Below are 15586 nucleotides of genomic sequence, written 5' to 3'. Positions count from 1 at the left end.
GAGGAGCCAATTCGAATAACATGGTAGTTGGGAGAAGACAAAATGGCTCTTGAACTACAATTTCTATTATTTTCCTTTTCCACTCTAACATTTAAAAATAACATATTAGGTGCAGCTAGGTAGCCATATCAGGGAAAATTATCCAAAAAGTCCTAAATCTATTACATTTTTGTCAATTCAGTCTTAAACATTTTAAATTTGTCACTTCAGTCCTAAACCTTTTCACTTCTTACCAATTAAGTTCATCCAAGTAAATTTTTGCCTAAAAATGCTAACGTGTACAATTTTTAATAATATTTTAATTTTAAATTTTGAAATTTTTTTTTTCTTTTTGGCTTTCTTCTTTACCTTTTACGGTGATCGGCCGGCCACGGAGACAGCTAGCCACCGGCCATAGTTAACAGATTGGCCTCGCCCGCCACAGGCGAGGTCCCGCCGGCGAGGCGAGGGCTAGCCTCAACGAGGGGAGCTCTCACCTAGGTGCGGCCTGGCAAGGGTCACTTGGGGGAGGCCAACTTGCGCCCAGCCTAGGGTAGCCTCACCCGACACGTGCCCATTGATGAATGGTTTCCACATATGGTTTTCCACATTGTCTGTGTGGAGTAGTTCACCTACCTAATATTATTATACAATTGACAATTTTTTTGTAAGACAAAAAAACTTAGGGTAGATGAGCTAAAATTGGAGATTTTTTATTAGATAAAAAAATATAGAATAGAATTAAGACCGAAGTTAAAATTGGGGATATTTTAAGATATTATGTCTTTTTTACTTTTAAAGGGCTTTCGTAAGGACTTCTCGTGATGTTAAATCACGTGGGACTGGGGCTACCCGACAATTTTCCCTCACCTTTGCCCAAGCGCGTAGCAGATGGCCAGTAGTCATCGGTCTTGGTCATGATTATGAATAAAATGGAATATGTTTTGTTGTCCTATGACTATTGACCTCCTGTGCCTCTGCGAGAGAAAGCGCGAGAGAGAGCGAGCGAGCGATGGTTTCGACGGCAACACTGGCAGTGGTGAATCTGTCCCTCATGATGGCTTCGAAATGGTCTATGGCGTTTCTATTTTTCCTCGGGATGATTGTTTTTGCAGCTGTGAAGAGAAGAAACCGGGTCAGTTTTCTCTGCATCTTTGCGATTTGTATTATTATTTAGAACTTCTTTGACATGAATGCCTTATAATTGGTCCTCCGCTTGGAGTTCGACCCAACAAATGCTAAAATGGACTGGAATGGAGCAAATCTTCTTTTGACGTGAACGATTGAACCAATCTATGTTCAAATCACGGTATTCTATCGAAACTCCAAGCACTATTGATTTTGTACGCTGGGTCTGTTAATTACTGTTTTGCCTTCCTTAAAACTTGAAATATTTATTTAAATTTCAGAAAATCATCAGAAATTTACATGTGAATTCACTAATCAACGTTTGAGTATTACGAAAGTTCTGAAAATTTTGGATCTAAAAACAGTCAAAATGCATGAGTTGCAAGATCCAGTTAAAATCATCTTGCTGTGTTGGATTCGGCTCCATTGGAACCATAAAACTTTTTTTTTTCTTTTCCTTTTTCTTTTTTGTGTGTTTGTTTGGTTTGGCCAGAAGCATTAGACTTGTCTGAAACACTATGTTTACTTTAGTTTCCTTGATTTGGCAGGAATCATGTTCAACCTCGTTGTTGGCATCATCTGGAATCAATCATGAAGTATATCTGAGTTTTAGAGGTACAAATACTCGCAAAGGATTCACAGGTTTCCTACATAGAGGTTTGGAAAAGGCGGGGATCGAGGTCTTTAAGGATGACAAAAACCTTCATGGTGGAGAAGAGATCGAGCAAGGGCTAAAAGATGCAATTAAGCGGTCGAGGATCTCGATAGTCATCTTCTCCAAAGATTACGCTTCTAGTAAAAGTTGCCTCATGGAGCTGGTAAAAATGTGGGAGTGCAGAAAATCCCATGGTCAGATTATTATCCCGATTTTCTATGATGTTAGTCCCGACGATGTGAAACACCAGACTGGGGATTTTGCAACGTCCTTCAAGAAACATGAGGACGACAAAGTCAACCCAAAGACCATCAAAACATGCAAAAAGGTTCTTCGACAGATCGTTGATTTAGTCGGATATGAGCGGAAAGAGATAAATGGGGGGTAATTCTTTTGCTTCTGTTTTCTTTTCTCTTTCCTAGAAAAATGAAAAAAAAATGGTTTTAGATGATGTGATTATGAACCCGAACTTTTTTCTAAAAAATGCCATATATAATTATATCGATGATTATGCATGGCTAGAGAGATCTTTAAGGTTATTCTTGTGAAACGGATCAATAATTTAGTATGTTGAAGTTTTAGATGCCCATCAAGTAACTGGTGACTCGATTTAGACGAGCCGACCTGGTCCACAATGCTCTGTGGATTCCCCTTGGTTAGAATTTTTGCTATGCAGATAGCATGTTATCAATGTTAACATTTTTATGTGCATTAAAACTTGCTCTCCATTTTAATTGAAGATTACCCCTGCCCCCGTTGGTCGATTTAATTTTTGTCGGTTCATTCCCCACTTGATTTTTGTCTTCCCTTTAATATTTTTGGTAACTGTTGTCATCCTTGCGCTTCCTCACTCATGATTTGCAGGCATGAGACCGACCTCGTAGAAAAAGTTGTTACACGTGTCAGGCAGGTGTTGAAGAAGGACGACCAACTTGTCACCGAAGATCTAGTTGGAGTCGACCTTCATGTTCAACGGATGATGACGAAGCTTGGTGTTGTCTACAGCGATGGACAAGCGAAGAAAGTGTGTGGACAAGACAGACGGGTTGTCGCCATATGCGGAATGCCGGGTGTCGGAAAGACTACACTTGCGAAGGTTGTCTTTAACAAGATGCATAAATTGTTTGATGGATGTAGCTTCCTCGAAGATATAAATTCGAAAGGAGTAGAGGATTTCCAAGAAATGTTGATTGCTGACCTTAAAAAGGAAAAAATTGAACCTTTGGGATCTTCTGATAAAGGTATTAAAATAATATCAAGTCAATTTAGTAATATGAAGGTTCTCATCGTGCTTGATGATGTGCATAAAAATGAACAAATTGAAGCTTTAGCTGGGAAACTTTCTTGGTTTAAAGCAGGAAGTAGAATTATTGTGACCACAGATAACAGTAATGTTTTAGGTGTTTTTGACGATGTAGCAAAATACACGGTCAAACCAATGGGAAATGACCATGCTCTTGAACTCTTCCGTAAGCATGCTTTTCCAGTGGATGCTCCTCCAAATGTCCCCGAGTATGATTCCTTGTCGAGAGACATCGTCGAAGCTCTTGGAGGGCTACCTATGGCTATTGTGCTTTGGGCAAAAAATTTAAAGAGAAAGAAGGAAATAGAATCATGGAGAGGTATCCGGAATTACTTACAAGATTGTCCATCTGAGAAAAAGGTAGAAGATGCCTTTAAGGCCAGTTATGATTCTTTGGATAAACGAACAAAGGAGATATTTCTCGATATAGCAAGTTTTTTTATCGGAAATGATCAGAAAATTCCCTGTTACATGTGGGAGGCTTGTGGTTTCCATCCTCCTAGAGAAGTAGAAGACCTTTGTGACATGCATTTATTGGAAATCGGAAAACATAATGAATTAAGGATGCACAATCTGTTAAGACACTTTGGCAGGGAGCTTGTCAAGGACAAAGGTCAGCTTCAGCGCTGCAGGTTTTGGAATCCCAGGGAATCACTTCCCACTCCAAATAATGTCGAGGTAAGTTTTCAAAACCTCCAGAAATTTTTTCGTGGGTTACGAAAAGCATTCAGATAAACCTTCCACTCCCATTAACATTAACTTGCTTTTCTTTATTCGATCTCGAAGGAAAGAGAAAGGGATTTATTCTTAGCACGATTTAGAACGCGTAGCGGATACCCACTGATTTTGAAATTTCGATTTGTCTCATTTCATTGAAAGCAGTAAGAGAGATTAGAGTTTCTCAACTTACTCTTACGTTTTTTCCCAACCGAGACTTGACAGGGTACTCTAAGTGTCAAAGGCATTGGTCTCACAGTTGAAATGGGTTGCACCGACAGTTTTAATTGTAAAGAGTTTTGCAAAATGTCGAATTTGTGGTACCTCAGACTGGACCGGGCTAAAATCCAGGGAAATACTAAGGATCTTCCTCCAAATTTGAGGTGGCTTGATTGGCGAGGGTGCCGTTCAATTCCTGAGCTATGTGATTTGCATTTGAAGGAATTGGTCATTCTCGATCTGTCTGAGAGTAAGGTCACCAAAAATTCAGAATTCTGGGAACAAATTGCGAAGGTATGCCCAATATTTTTTGTTTTTATATCTTTGTTAAGATGATAGATATGAGCTAGTAAAGATTGATATCCTCTTTTGCACCTACATCGCAGAAGGTGGAGAAATTGAAAGTCTTGAACCTACAAGGATGTGTTAAGTTACATGCATCGTTTAAATTTCCGGCTCCCACCAATTTGGAGATTTTGATACTGGAAGATTGTACCGAGTTATCTGAAATTGGGCCATTCATTAAGAAACTGAAGAAGTTGAGTTCCTTAAATTTGAGAAATTGCAGACTAGTCAAGCAGTTGCCCCAAGAACTGCACGGCATGGAAAATTTGACGGAACTTCTGATTGATGGAACTGGCATCCATCAAATTGTTTGCCAGGAAGGGTCTTTGAAGAGTCTTAAAATACTTAGTGCTCGTGGGTGTAAAAATTTGAGATTTATATCCACAATTGGCTGCCTAACGGAACTCCAAAGTCTTGCTCTGGATGGTGCTAAATTTAATTGGCATCCAAAGTTTGTATTCCCTCAGAATCTTCAGTCTTTCTTTAAGGAATTGTCCGATGTTCAAAGAACTTCCAACTTCCATCGGGAAGCTGGGGCTGTTGGAGACAATGGACCTTTCAGACACTAGAATCACGGAACTACCAGAGTCAGTCAAGGAATTGAGTAATTTGAAGAGGCTGAAGATGGAACACACTCACCTACAAAAATTTCCTGAGGATATTGTGAAGTTAAAGAAACTGGAAGAGATAGATTTCTGTCGCTGCAGAAGTTTGGAGGGCCAAGTTCGTTGTGATATTTCAGGATTATCCGCTTTGAGAATTTTGAGATTATCGTCATCCAGTGTGGCTGGGCTGCCTCAGGGGATTTGCCATCTATCTCGACTCCAAACCCTTGACGTCCGTAAATGCAGACAACTTCAAGCACTACCAGAGTTGCCCTCCAGTTTAGTCACTCTCTTCTGGGGATCCAAAATCATGGCAGTCCCCAAATTGACAAATCTGACAAATCTAAAAGAGCTATGCTTGAATCATGATGAGCAGATAGAAGCGGGGTCATCGAATCAGACCCCAAATATGAGGTGGATCATGGTATTGACAAGGCTAGAGACCTTGGAATTGTCCCTTCCAAATGTCACCAATCTCCCTGGGGATTTTCGTGGCCTTACCAATCTCCGGGAACTCACTTTATCCTACATGAAAGAGCTAGACCTCACACAACTTCCCTCCTCAAACTTATGGACTCTGCGTCTCAAACACTGCAAGATTCCAGAGCTAAAATTTTCTAGTCTGAAACATCTGTCAGAACTAGAACTAGAGGACTGCGATTTAGCACAGATTGATGGTCTCAAAGATTTAAAGCTTTTGGAACTCCTGAAAGTTTTTCGTTGCAACCGAATAACAGACCTTGACGAGCTCAAAGGATTACCTCGTCTCAGGAAGGTGAAAGTTTTCCCTTTTGATGCTGCCAGTCTATCAGAATTACGCGAACGTGGATGTGAAGTGGACACCTTTATCCCGCCTTCTTCTCGGTCTGTGGCTGGATAGTCTCTGTCCTCTACGAACTACCGTTGAACTTTTGAGTCTTCGACATGACATCTCTTAGTCTGAGAAACCGGGTGGCCACCTCTCTAAGGTACTCGCTCCAATTCTGTTTACAATTCATTTTAACCGAAACAAAGTTGGATTTTATCAGTTCCGGTAACTCCTTATGCGTATATTGCATTGGATCTGTGCAGGGCCGCAAAATACCCCAGGCAAATTCTTCTCGTCAGGCGATTGTCAGTGGCATCAAGAATCTTGCATCAAAGCCATTGCCGAAGGTAACGCCTCCACTCGAATTTCTGCATATTTTGTTGGTGTTCTATTTGTACTGTTTATATGAAGGTGTGATTCACCAAAACACCATTTACTGTTATTTGTAGCCTTAGGATGCATCATCCAAAAGCCATCCGCTCCCTCTCAGCTCTTCAATCACGAAGAAAGAGAAGACGAAAAAGAAAAACAAGATGCAGCATCCGTGCGCAACGTTGCGAGGACTTAACGGACGTGAACCATCACGGGCCTTCACTTTTTTCAGCTCTGCTATTGAGATTCGTCCTCAACACCGCCTTCGAGTTTTGCTTTTATTTGTTTCAGTTGATCAAGTCATCGGTTCCCGAATCTCCAGGAGTTCATTATAGGATGGCAAAGCGAAAAGGATTTGACGGAGATCTAATTAGAAGGAACTACAAGAGAGTGTGCTCGTGATCGTGAAATTGAGTAGGATGATTGCGATGTTGAGAGAGAAATAGAGAGATGCGTCTTTGAATTGATCTGCTAAGATACTTTTCATCCATCGCTCTCTTCTCCTCTTCTTATTTGATTTTCTTCCCTCTCGCACCTCTGGATGTGTTGGAGATCGTGAGTGATTCTGTTTGTAGATTGATTGATTTAGTGAATAGGAAGTTTTAGTAAATAGGAAATTTAAAATTCTTTGTATATCGTTTCCTTTTATTCTCTTCCATTCTTGCACTATAAATGTAATTAATGTGCTTGTATACAGATCAATGAATATACAGTAAAATTCCTCTCTTTCTCCTCTATTTCCTGTCATGGTATCAGAGCAGATAATCCTGGTTAGCTTCCGCATTTTTTGAATTGCCACCGCTTCATCTTCTGGGCTGTTGTTGCACGATTCTCACCTGCGAAACAGACCAGCAAACCGGTTAGGAATTCAAACCTTTTTTTGGGTACCATGACAAAGAATATTGAGAGCTCTTCAACGGAGGGAACACCCACCTCAAATCCAGTTATCCCCTTTGGAGAAGAAAGATCTTCAGAAGAAACTCTTTCGAGAAGATTGGCTCCTACGATGGGCCAGATCCCCGGCCCAACACAATGGCCCGTGAATTTCCCACCAGCTAATTGGTATCAGTGGGCTACTGAGCCAGGGACAGATGTGGTCCCGGTACCCATATGGACCAATGCCGTCCGTAATAGGCCCCACTTGAAGCATCGGGCCGACGAACTTGGGCCGACGAACTTGGGCCAGGGATTCACGTCTGTGCCGGGCCAAGGATACGGAGCTGTCCCGGGTCAAGTCCCGGGTCAAGGGACAAATCCCTACCCGGGATCTCAACCCGAATCCACGCCGCTGGGTCAGGAACCCGGATCCATGCCGGGTCAAGGGACAAATCCCTACCCGACATTTCAACCCGGATACATGCCGCCCCTTTTTCCGATCATCGGCGGCGGCGGCTTGAACCCGGCGATCCACTTTACACATCGCCCGCGGATGGCCCCGAACTACGTCTCATCAGCAACCAACTTACCGGACCGAAAACTTACTCGTCGTGGGCTCGTGATCTTCGGCGGGCTCTGGTGACGAAGGACAAGGACGGCTTCCTCGACGGAGCCATCCCGTTCCCGACCGACGAACGCCTCCGGCGTCTCGGCGGAAGTGCAACCGGTTGGTTCGCACTGGATCGGCAACACGCTCGCTCCCGACGTTGCCGCCGGACCGCCACGCACCGAGGACTCCAAGCAGATCTGGGACAGCATCAAGGAGATGTACGGCCGGCTCAACCGAGCACGGCTCTTCAGCATCACGCAAAGCCTGACGGAATTGAAGCAAGGGAACCTCTCGGTTACCGCTTGCTTCAACCGTCTCTCCTCTTTATGGAACGAGTTGGAGTCGGCCGAGGAGAGTCTCCAGGGACCCGAAGCCACACTAAGGCAGTACAGAGACATACGGGAAAGGGAAAAGAGTACACGATTCTTACTCATCCTCAACGACTCTTACTCGGCCTTCCGATCTCAGATTCTCGCCATGGAACCATCGCCGCCGCTCGGACGCATCTATTAGCTCGCCGTCCAAGAAGAAAGTCAGCGCCTCGCCGCGGCCGAACACGCTCGAGGGGGAGAGGGGACGAGCCTTGCAGTTTTTCCAGAAGCGGTGGCCAGAGGTAGTAGCACAGCCGCACGCTCGGGATACCCAAAAATGGGTAATGCAGCTGCAGCGAAGAAGACACCCGACGGAAACCTGACCCTATTTTTTTTCGGGTGGACGGCCCAGATTCGCATGGCAGATCCAGCCGCTTCAATTCAGGAGGGCTGATGGACGGCTTAGATCAGAGAGATGGAATGAATGGCCACAGATCTTCCGTCAACTCGAATGGATCCGAAGGCTATTATGGTGCCACGTCAGCTCCTTTTAAAGGATCCTACGATCCACGTGACGCCACATCATCAGGAAAGGTTAGTGGGCAAAATATTAAATTCAAAAATAGATATTGTGAATATTGCAAACGCCCACATCATACTGTTGAAACGTGCTGGAAATTGCACTGAAAGCCTACTGACAAAAATAGAAAAGAAAAAGAATCGTCAGCTTATCAGGTCTCAACACAAAGGATAGATGGGGTACAACAGAACATTACTCAAGACCAGTATCAGAATATCATGCAAATTCTGAATCAATTAAAGATGGGCGACAAAAGTGCAGGATTCTCGGTACTTTATTTCATGAGGAGAATTCTTTTCTATGAATGCATGGATAATCGATACGGGGCTAGTGACCACATAATTTGTAGTGAGCAATTTTTTCCCATGTCGATCGACAATCAGAATTTCCCATGTCGCGCGTCTTCCAAATGGAAATGTCACTCAAGTTACCAAGACCGGCACTGTTCACCTTGGTCCCCATTTTGTCCTCAGAAATGTCTTATACATTCTTGATTTTGAATTCAACCTACTTTCTGTCTCAAAAGTATTCATAGATAGTTCCTGTCATGCAATATTCAGCTCTGACAATTGTTTCTTTTAGGACTGTTCGACTGGCACACTGATGGGCTTGGGTAGTGTTGCACAAGGATTATACTACTAGATTGATTCTCCTAGAGATGTAGAATTATTAAATAAAGGCATCTCTTGTAATGCTATCAGTCGAAATAAAAATATTCTTTTGCATCAAAGATTGGGTCATAGTGCATGTTTTCCTCATCCTAAATGCCCAATATGTCCCTTGGCTAAACAATCTCGAACGTCCTTTCCAAAGAGTACATCTCGAGCAGATAGAAAATTTTCTTTACTTCATATAGATATCTGGGGACCTTATCATACTTCTCATCGTGATGGATCTCGTTTTTTTCTCATGATTGTCGATGATTATACAAGGGCCACTTGGGTATATCTAATGCAATCCAAGAGTCAAACATTTACTCATCTGTTGAACTTTGTTTCCTTGGTTAAAAACCAATTCGATCAATCTGTGCAAAGAATTCATACAGATAATGGGCGTGAATTTTTCACTTCTGATTGTACCAAATTCCTATCTTCTCAAGGGATACTTCATGAGAGTTCTTGCATCTACACACCACAACAAAATGGAATTGTAGAGCGTAAGCACAGGCATCTCTTAGAAGTAGCACGTGCATTAAAATATCAAGCCTCTATTCCTGAAGGTTTTTGGGGAGATTGTGTGGTCATTGCTGCCTATTTGATTAATCGCATGCCAACTCGCATTCTGGATGGGAAAACTCCTTTTGAACTGCTTTATAATAAACAGTCTCGCAATGATCATCTTCAAGTATTTGGTTGTCTGTGTTATGTGGCAAATGTCGGTCCTTTGAATAAGATGGGCCCTCGGGCCACACCATGCATATTCATGGGATATCCACCTCTTCAAAAAGGTTATTGAGTTATGGAGATTTCTACAGGACATTTCTTCATCAACAGAGATGTCATCTTTCACGAGGATATTTTTCCTTTTAAAGATATGATATCTTCATCTTCTACATCATCATCCCCAAGTGATAGGCCTTTTCTATGTGAAGAAGATTTATCTATGGCTCCTCAATATCTGTTCGTTGCTCCAGAACCATCAATTTCTGTTCCAAGGAATGCTACCATTTCCGAAGACGACTTACCTTCGCAATTACCTGAGGATCCTCCTTTTGTCTCGGCTCCCTCAGAAACTAATTCTGAGTCTTTCTCAGCACCTGAACCAATAGTAGCTAAACAACCTTGCCGTTCCGGACGACAAATTCGTCCACCCACGTGGACTAAGGATTACATTTGTTCTGCATCACGTACTCCGGTACAAAATATCTTGTCTCTTCATATGTGTCTTTTAATCGACTGTCACCAGAACATATGTGTTGCGTCAGCCGTCTCTCGGAAGAAAACGAACCTTCTTCTTTCCATGAAGCATCTCATGATCCAAGATGGCAGCACGCCATGGAATCATAACTTACTGCCTTGATTGAGAATCATACCTGGGACATTGTTCCTCTTCCCCCGCACTGGAAACCCACTGGATGTAAATGGGTCTATAAAATCAAGTTTCGGGCAGATGGTTCAGTTGAAAGATATAAAGCTCGACTAGTGGCTAAAGGATTTACTCAAAGAGAAGGCTTCAATTATCATGAAACCTTCTCACCTGTTGCCAAAGAAGTCACCGTCTGTTCCTTCTTGTCCATTGCAGCCATTAGAAATTGGTCTTTACATCAGATGGATGTTAATAATGCCTTCCTTCACGGCGATCTAGATGAAGAAATCTATATGGAGCTTCCACAGGGATTACGCAGACAGGGGGAGTCTCGAGTATGTCGTCTACGCAAATCCCTGTACGGATTGAAACAGGCATCTAGACAATGGTACGCTAAGTTTACTACTGCGTTGACTAATGCGGGATTTCGGCACTCTAAGCATGATTATGCACTGTTTACATGGAGTGAAGGTAATTCATCAATCTATTTGCTGATATATGTTGATGATATACTTGTTATGGGAAACAATGACTCTCATGTTGCAAGATTTAAAAAATATCTGCACTCTACTTTCCATATCAAGGATTTGGGACCGCCCAAATATTTTCTTGGGATTGAAATTGCTCGATCTGACAAAGGTATCAATCTTAGTCAGAGGAAGTTCATCCTTGAAATTGTTTCTGAAGCTGGATTATCCGGATGCAAACCAGCTATCATACCAGCTGAGCAAAATGCCAAGTTGACTACTCATGAATATGATCTGAATTCTTCTTCATCTGTTGAGGATCCAATGCTCAAAGATCCGTCAGCATATCAACGACTTGTTGGTAAATTAATATATCTTACTATGACAAGACATGATATATGTTATGCAGTGCAGATACTCAATCAATTCATGCATAGTCCAAAACAATCTCATATGGACGCAGCCTTAAAAGTTGTGAAATACTTGAAAGGATGTCCAGGACTTGGAATTTTCTTATCTCGTGACTGCAACATGAAGATGATAGCGTTCTGTGATACGGATTATGCTACTTGTCCAATGACCAGAAGATCAATTACTGGTTTCTGCATCAAGTTGGGAAAGTCACTAATCTCGTGGAAGACAAAGAAGCAATCAACTGTCTCCTTATTATCGGCTGAATCAGAATATCGAGCCATGGCCAAGACTACTTGTGAAGTGGTTTGGATTCGAGGATTACTCTTAGATCTTGGTTTACAGGTTAGTGGACCAACTGAATTATTTTGTGACAACGATGCTGCACTCAAATTGGCAGCAAATCCAGTTTTTCATGAGAGGACGAAACATATAGAAGTTGATTGCCACTTCACACGGGATAAGATCAAAGAAGGAATCCTTGTAACAAAGGGTATTGGAACAATGGATCAACCTGCAGACATCTTCACTAAGCCATTATGTTAGAGACAACATAGTTATCTACGAGCAAGCTGGGTGTCTCGACATATAGGCCATCGGCTTGAGGGGAGTATTGGAGATCGTGATTGATTCTGTTTGTAGATTGATTGATTTAGTGAATAGAAAGTTTTAGTAAATAGGAAATTTAAAATTCTTTGTATATCGTTTCCTTTTATTCTCTTCCATTCTTGCACTATAAATGTAATTAATGTGCTTGTATACAGATCAATGAATACACAGTAAAATTCCTCTCTTTCTCCTCTATTTCCTGTCAGGATGGAATCCGAGTTCATGGTGATGGGAAGCATGCTCTGTATTCATCTATACATCTATCAATAATAACAAAGCATGGAACAGAGCTTTTTGTAGAGCCACGCCTTATTTTTTCTTCTGCTTCTCCTCTTCACATTACTAAAAAATACATATTGATTGAAAAAAGCAAAAGTATTGTTTTAAGTAAAAAAAAGGTTTCTACTTTTTTTGGTCATTGATTCATTAATGCTGATTTTGTTTAAGAACAGATAGAATCTGTAATTGGCGATGTGTTGCAATTAATGTTCTTTTTTTGGGTCAAATAATTAATGTTGTCGATTCGCATGTATAAATTGCTGTACACATTACCGTCAATTTCAAGATCTATTATGTTGAAAAATAAAACTAATGCAATACATTTCGCTTGAATAAATGTATTCTAATCCACCTACATTCTCATCTGTCGCTATTTTTGCAACAATCCATATTCCTTTCTGATGATTTAGATGATTTTCGGGCATCTAATAATTTCTATGTATAAACCAGTAAGTATTATTCAGTTGGCGTCTCTGCCCAGTCCCCACCGGTTCAACAGTCCTTTACCTCAGAATTAGCATTTAATTGATAATTACTTTCATTTGTCATATTTTATATAGTGCTTTCGTGCGATAATTGAGGTGGGATTGTCATTTGGGGAGCCAATTCGAATAACATGGTGGTTGGGAGAAGATAAAATGGCTCTTGAACTGCAATTTCTATTATTTTTCTTTTCCACTCTGACATTTAAAAATAACATATTGGGTGCAGCTGGGGTAACCATATCAGCAATGCACTAAACCATTTCATTTTGTCAAATAATTAATGTTGTTGATTAGCATGTGTAACTTGCTATACACATTACAGTCAATTTCGACTTCTGTTATATTGAAAAATAAAACTAATGCGATGCATTTCGCTTGATTTTTGTAAATCTAATTTGTCTCGTTTCATTAAAAGGAGTAAGAAATTAAAGTTTTAAACTTACTCGTACGTTTTCCCCGTCGACACTCGGCAGCCTAATGCATGTATCGAAGGCATTAGTCTCCCAGTTGGAGAGGTTGGCATCATCCGTTTTACATTTGAAGCGCTTGGCAAAAAAATCGAATTTGAGGTACCTGACTGGATGGGGCTGAGATGGAGGGAAACTCTTAAGAATCTTCTTCCAGATTTGAGGTGGCTTGATTGGCGAGAGTGCCATTTCATTCCTGAGCTATGTAATATGGATTTGAAGAAGTTACTCATTCTCGATCTGTCTAGGAGTCCGGTCACCAAATATTCACGAGTCTGGAGGCAAATAATGGAGGTATGGCCGATAATTTGCTTTTTAAATCTCGCGTTAAGATTTTAGGTACGAGTGAGTAAAGTTTGATATCTTCTTTTGCACATTCATTGCAGAAGGTGGAGGAATTGAAAGTCTTGAACCTACGAGGATGTGATAAGTTACATGCATTGTTGGACTTTCAAGCTCCAGTCAATTTGGAGATTCTGATACTGGAAGATTGTACTCAGCTATCTCAAATTGGGACATTCATTCGCGGACTGGAGAACTTGAGTTCCTTCAATTTGAGAAACTGCAGGCGAGTCAAGAAGTTGCCCCAGAACTAGCCCAGATGAAATCTTTGAAGGAACTTTTGATTGATGGAACTGGCATCGAAACAATTCATATCCAAAAAGCTTCTTTGCAGAAACTCGAAAAACTTAGTGCTTGTGGCTGTGAAAAGCTGAAAGATATATCCCCAATTGGCCACCTAACGAAACTCAAAAGTCTTGCTCTGGATGGTGCTATTAATTGGCATCCGGAAAATCCGAAACCTTTTGAGTTTCCTCAGAATCTTCGGAGACTTTCTCTAAGGAATTGTGAGAGGTTGTCGGAAGTTCCACCTTCCATGGGGAACCTGAGGCTGCTGGAGGTGATGGACCTTTCATACACTGGAATCATAGAACTCCCAGGGTCAGTCAAGGATTTGAGACATCTGAAAACGCTGAAGATGGAACACACTCACCTACAAAAATTTCCTGAAGATATTGTGAAGTTGAAGAAACTGGAAGAGATAGATTTCTCTGGCTGCAGAAGTTTGAGGGGCCAAGTTCCTTGTGATATTTCAGGTTTATCCTCTTTGAGAATTTTGAGATTGTCGTCGTCCAATGTGGCTGGGCTGCCTCAGGGCATTTGTGGTCACTCTCGCCTCCAAATCCTTGACATCCTTCGATGCAACCGACTTCAAGCACTGCCAGAGTTGCCCTCCAGTTTACTCAGTCTCCGTTGGGGATCCAGAAACATGACAGTCCTCGACTTGTCATATTTGACAAATCTGAAAGAGCTATGCTTGAAAGATTATAAGCAGCCAGAAGCGTGGTCATTGGGTCAGACTCCAAATGTTGAGTGGATCACGAGATTACCAAGTCTAGAGACCTTGCAACTGTCCGTTTCAAAGGTCACCAATCTCCCTGGGAATTTTAGTGCCCTTACTCAGCTCCGGGAACTCTCTTTATCCTACATGAAGGAGCTAGACCTCACACAACTTCCCTCCTCAAGCTTATTGACTCTGCGGCTCAAACACTGCAAGATTCCAAAGCCAACATTTTCTAGTCTGCAACACCATCTGTCAGAACTAAAACTAAAATACTGCGAATTAGCAGAGATTGTTTGTCTTGAAGATTTAAATCGTCTGGTAGTCCTGATAATTTTATATTGCAAAGGTGTGACAAACCTTAACGGGCTCAAAGATTTACCACGTCTCAGGAAGGTGAAAGGTATCTTTGAAGATCGACCCAGTCTACCAAAATTATCCAAGCGTGTTAAACAGGACATATACCCAGCGGCTTAATAGTCTCCGTCCTGTACGAACTACTGTTGTACTTTCGCGTCTTCAACAGGACATCTCCTTTTAGTCTAAAAAACTGGAGAGCGACCTAAGGTACATGCTCCAATTCTGTTTACAATTCTTTTTATCCGAAACAAAGTTGGATTTTATCGGTTCCATGAATTCCTTTTGTGCATATTGCACTGGATCTGTGCAGGGCCACAAAATACCCCAGACAAATTCTTGGCATCCAGCCATTGGTAGCGGCATCAACAGTCCCGCATCAAAACCATTGCTGAAGGTAACCCCTACACTTGAATTGCTGCATATATTGTCAGTGTTCTATTTGTACTGCTTTTATAAAGGTGCGATTCACCAAAACACCGTTTACTGTTATTTGTAGCCTGTAGGATGCATCCTCCAAAAGCCATCTGCTGCCGCTCAGCTCTTTGATTGCGATGAGAAAGAGAAAACGAAGAAGTAGAATAAGATCCAGCATACATGGGCGACATTGCCAGGACTCTCTAATCGGAAGCCATC

General features: G+C 41.7%; 2 protein-coding genes across 5 annotated transcripts; both read left to right on the top strand.

The window, feature by feature from the left end:
* The first annotated feature begins 922 nt into the window (after nt 1–922).
* LOC104450903 (disease resistance protein RPV1) lies at nt 923–15586 on the top strand. 4 transcript variants are annotated; one of them, XM_039308158.1, is made up of 8 exons: nt 923–1114; nt 1656–2146; nt 2627–3003; nt 3181–3743; nt 4008–4295; nt 4388–5919; nt 6023–6106; nt 6209–6868. In XM_039308158.1, the coding sequence occupies exons 1-6, from the start codon at nt 992–994 to the stop codon at nt 4913–4915; spliced, it is 2370 nt and encodes a 789-aa protein (XP_039164092.1). In that variant the 5' UTR covers nt 923–991; the 3' UTR covers nt 4916–5919; nt 6023–6106; nt 6209–6868. The 4 variants fall into 4 exon arrangements, with proteins under 4 accessions (XP_039164092.1, XP_039164091.1, XP_039164090.1 ...); XM_039308157.1 differs by lacking the exons at nt 6023–6106; nt 6209–6868 and adding exons at nt 15264–15347; nt 15450–15586 and having other exon boundaries at nt 2627–3743; XM_039308156.1 differs by having other exon boundaries at nt 2627–3743.
* Nucleotides 13366–15530, top strand: LOC104439807 (disease resistance protein RPV1). Its single transcript, XM_039309677.1, has 4 exons — nt 13366–13545; nt 13820–14989; nt 15264–15347; nt 15450–15530. The coding sequence occupies exons 1-4, from the start codon at nt 13366–13368 to the stop codon at nt 15528–15530; spliced, it is 1515 nt and encodes a 504-aa protein (XP_039165611.1).

This window comes from Eucalyptus grandis, chromosome 3 (genome assembly GCF_016545825.1).
Source record: "Eucalyptus grandis isolate ANBG69807.140 chromosome 3, ASM1654582v1, whole genome shotgun sequence".
Lineage (NCBI taxonomy): Eukaryota > Viridiplantae > Streptophyta > Magnoliopsida > Myrtales > Myrtaceae > Eucalyptus > Eucalyptus grandis.
This window is presented reverse-complemented; position numbering and strand designations above follow the sequence as displayed.

Bases quoted from the DNA above. Each gene is read 5' to 3' on its own strand.
- LOC104450903 (XM_039308157.1), top strand. From the start codon at position 992: ATGGTTTCGACGGCAACACTGGCAGTGGTGAATCTGTCCCTCATGATG. The intron at 1,115-1,655 runs GTCAGTTTTCTC...TTGATTTGGCAG, and splicing joins CTGTGAAGAGAAGAAACCGG to GAATCATGTTCAACCTCGTT. The intron at 4,296-4,387 runs GTATGCCCAATA...CCTACATCGCAG, and splicing joins TCTGGGAACAAATTGCGAAG to AAGGTGGAGAAATTGAAAGT.
- LOC104439807 (XM_039309677.1), top strand. From the start codon at position 13,366: ATGGGGCTGAGATGGAGGGAAACTCTTAAGAATCTTCTTCCAGATTTG. The intron at 13,546-13,819 runs GTATGGCCGATA...GAGAAACTGCAG, and splicing joins TCTGGAGGCAAATAATGGAG to GCGAGTCAAGAAGTTGCCCC. The intron at 15,348-15,449 runs GTAACCCCTACA...TGTTATTTGTAG, and splicing joins CATCAAAACCATTGCTGAAG to CCTGTAGGATGCATCCTCCA.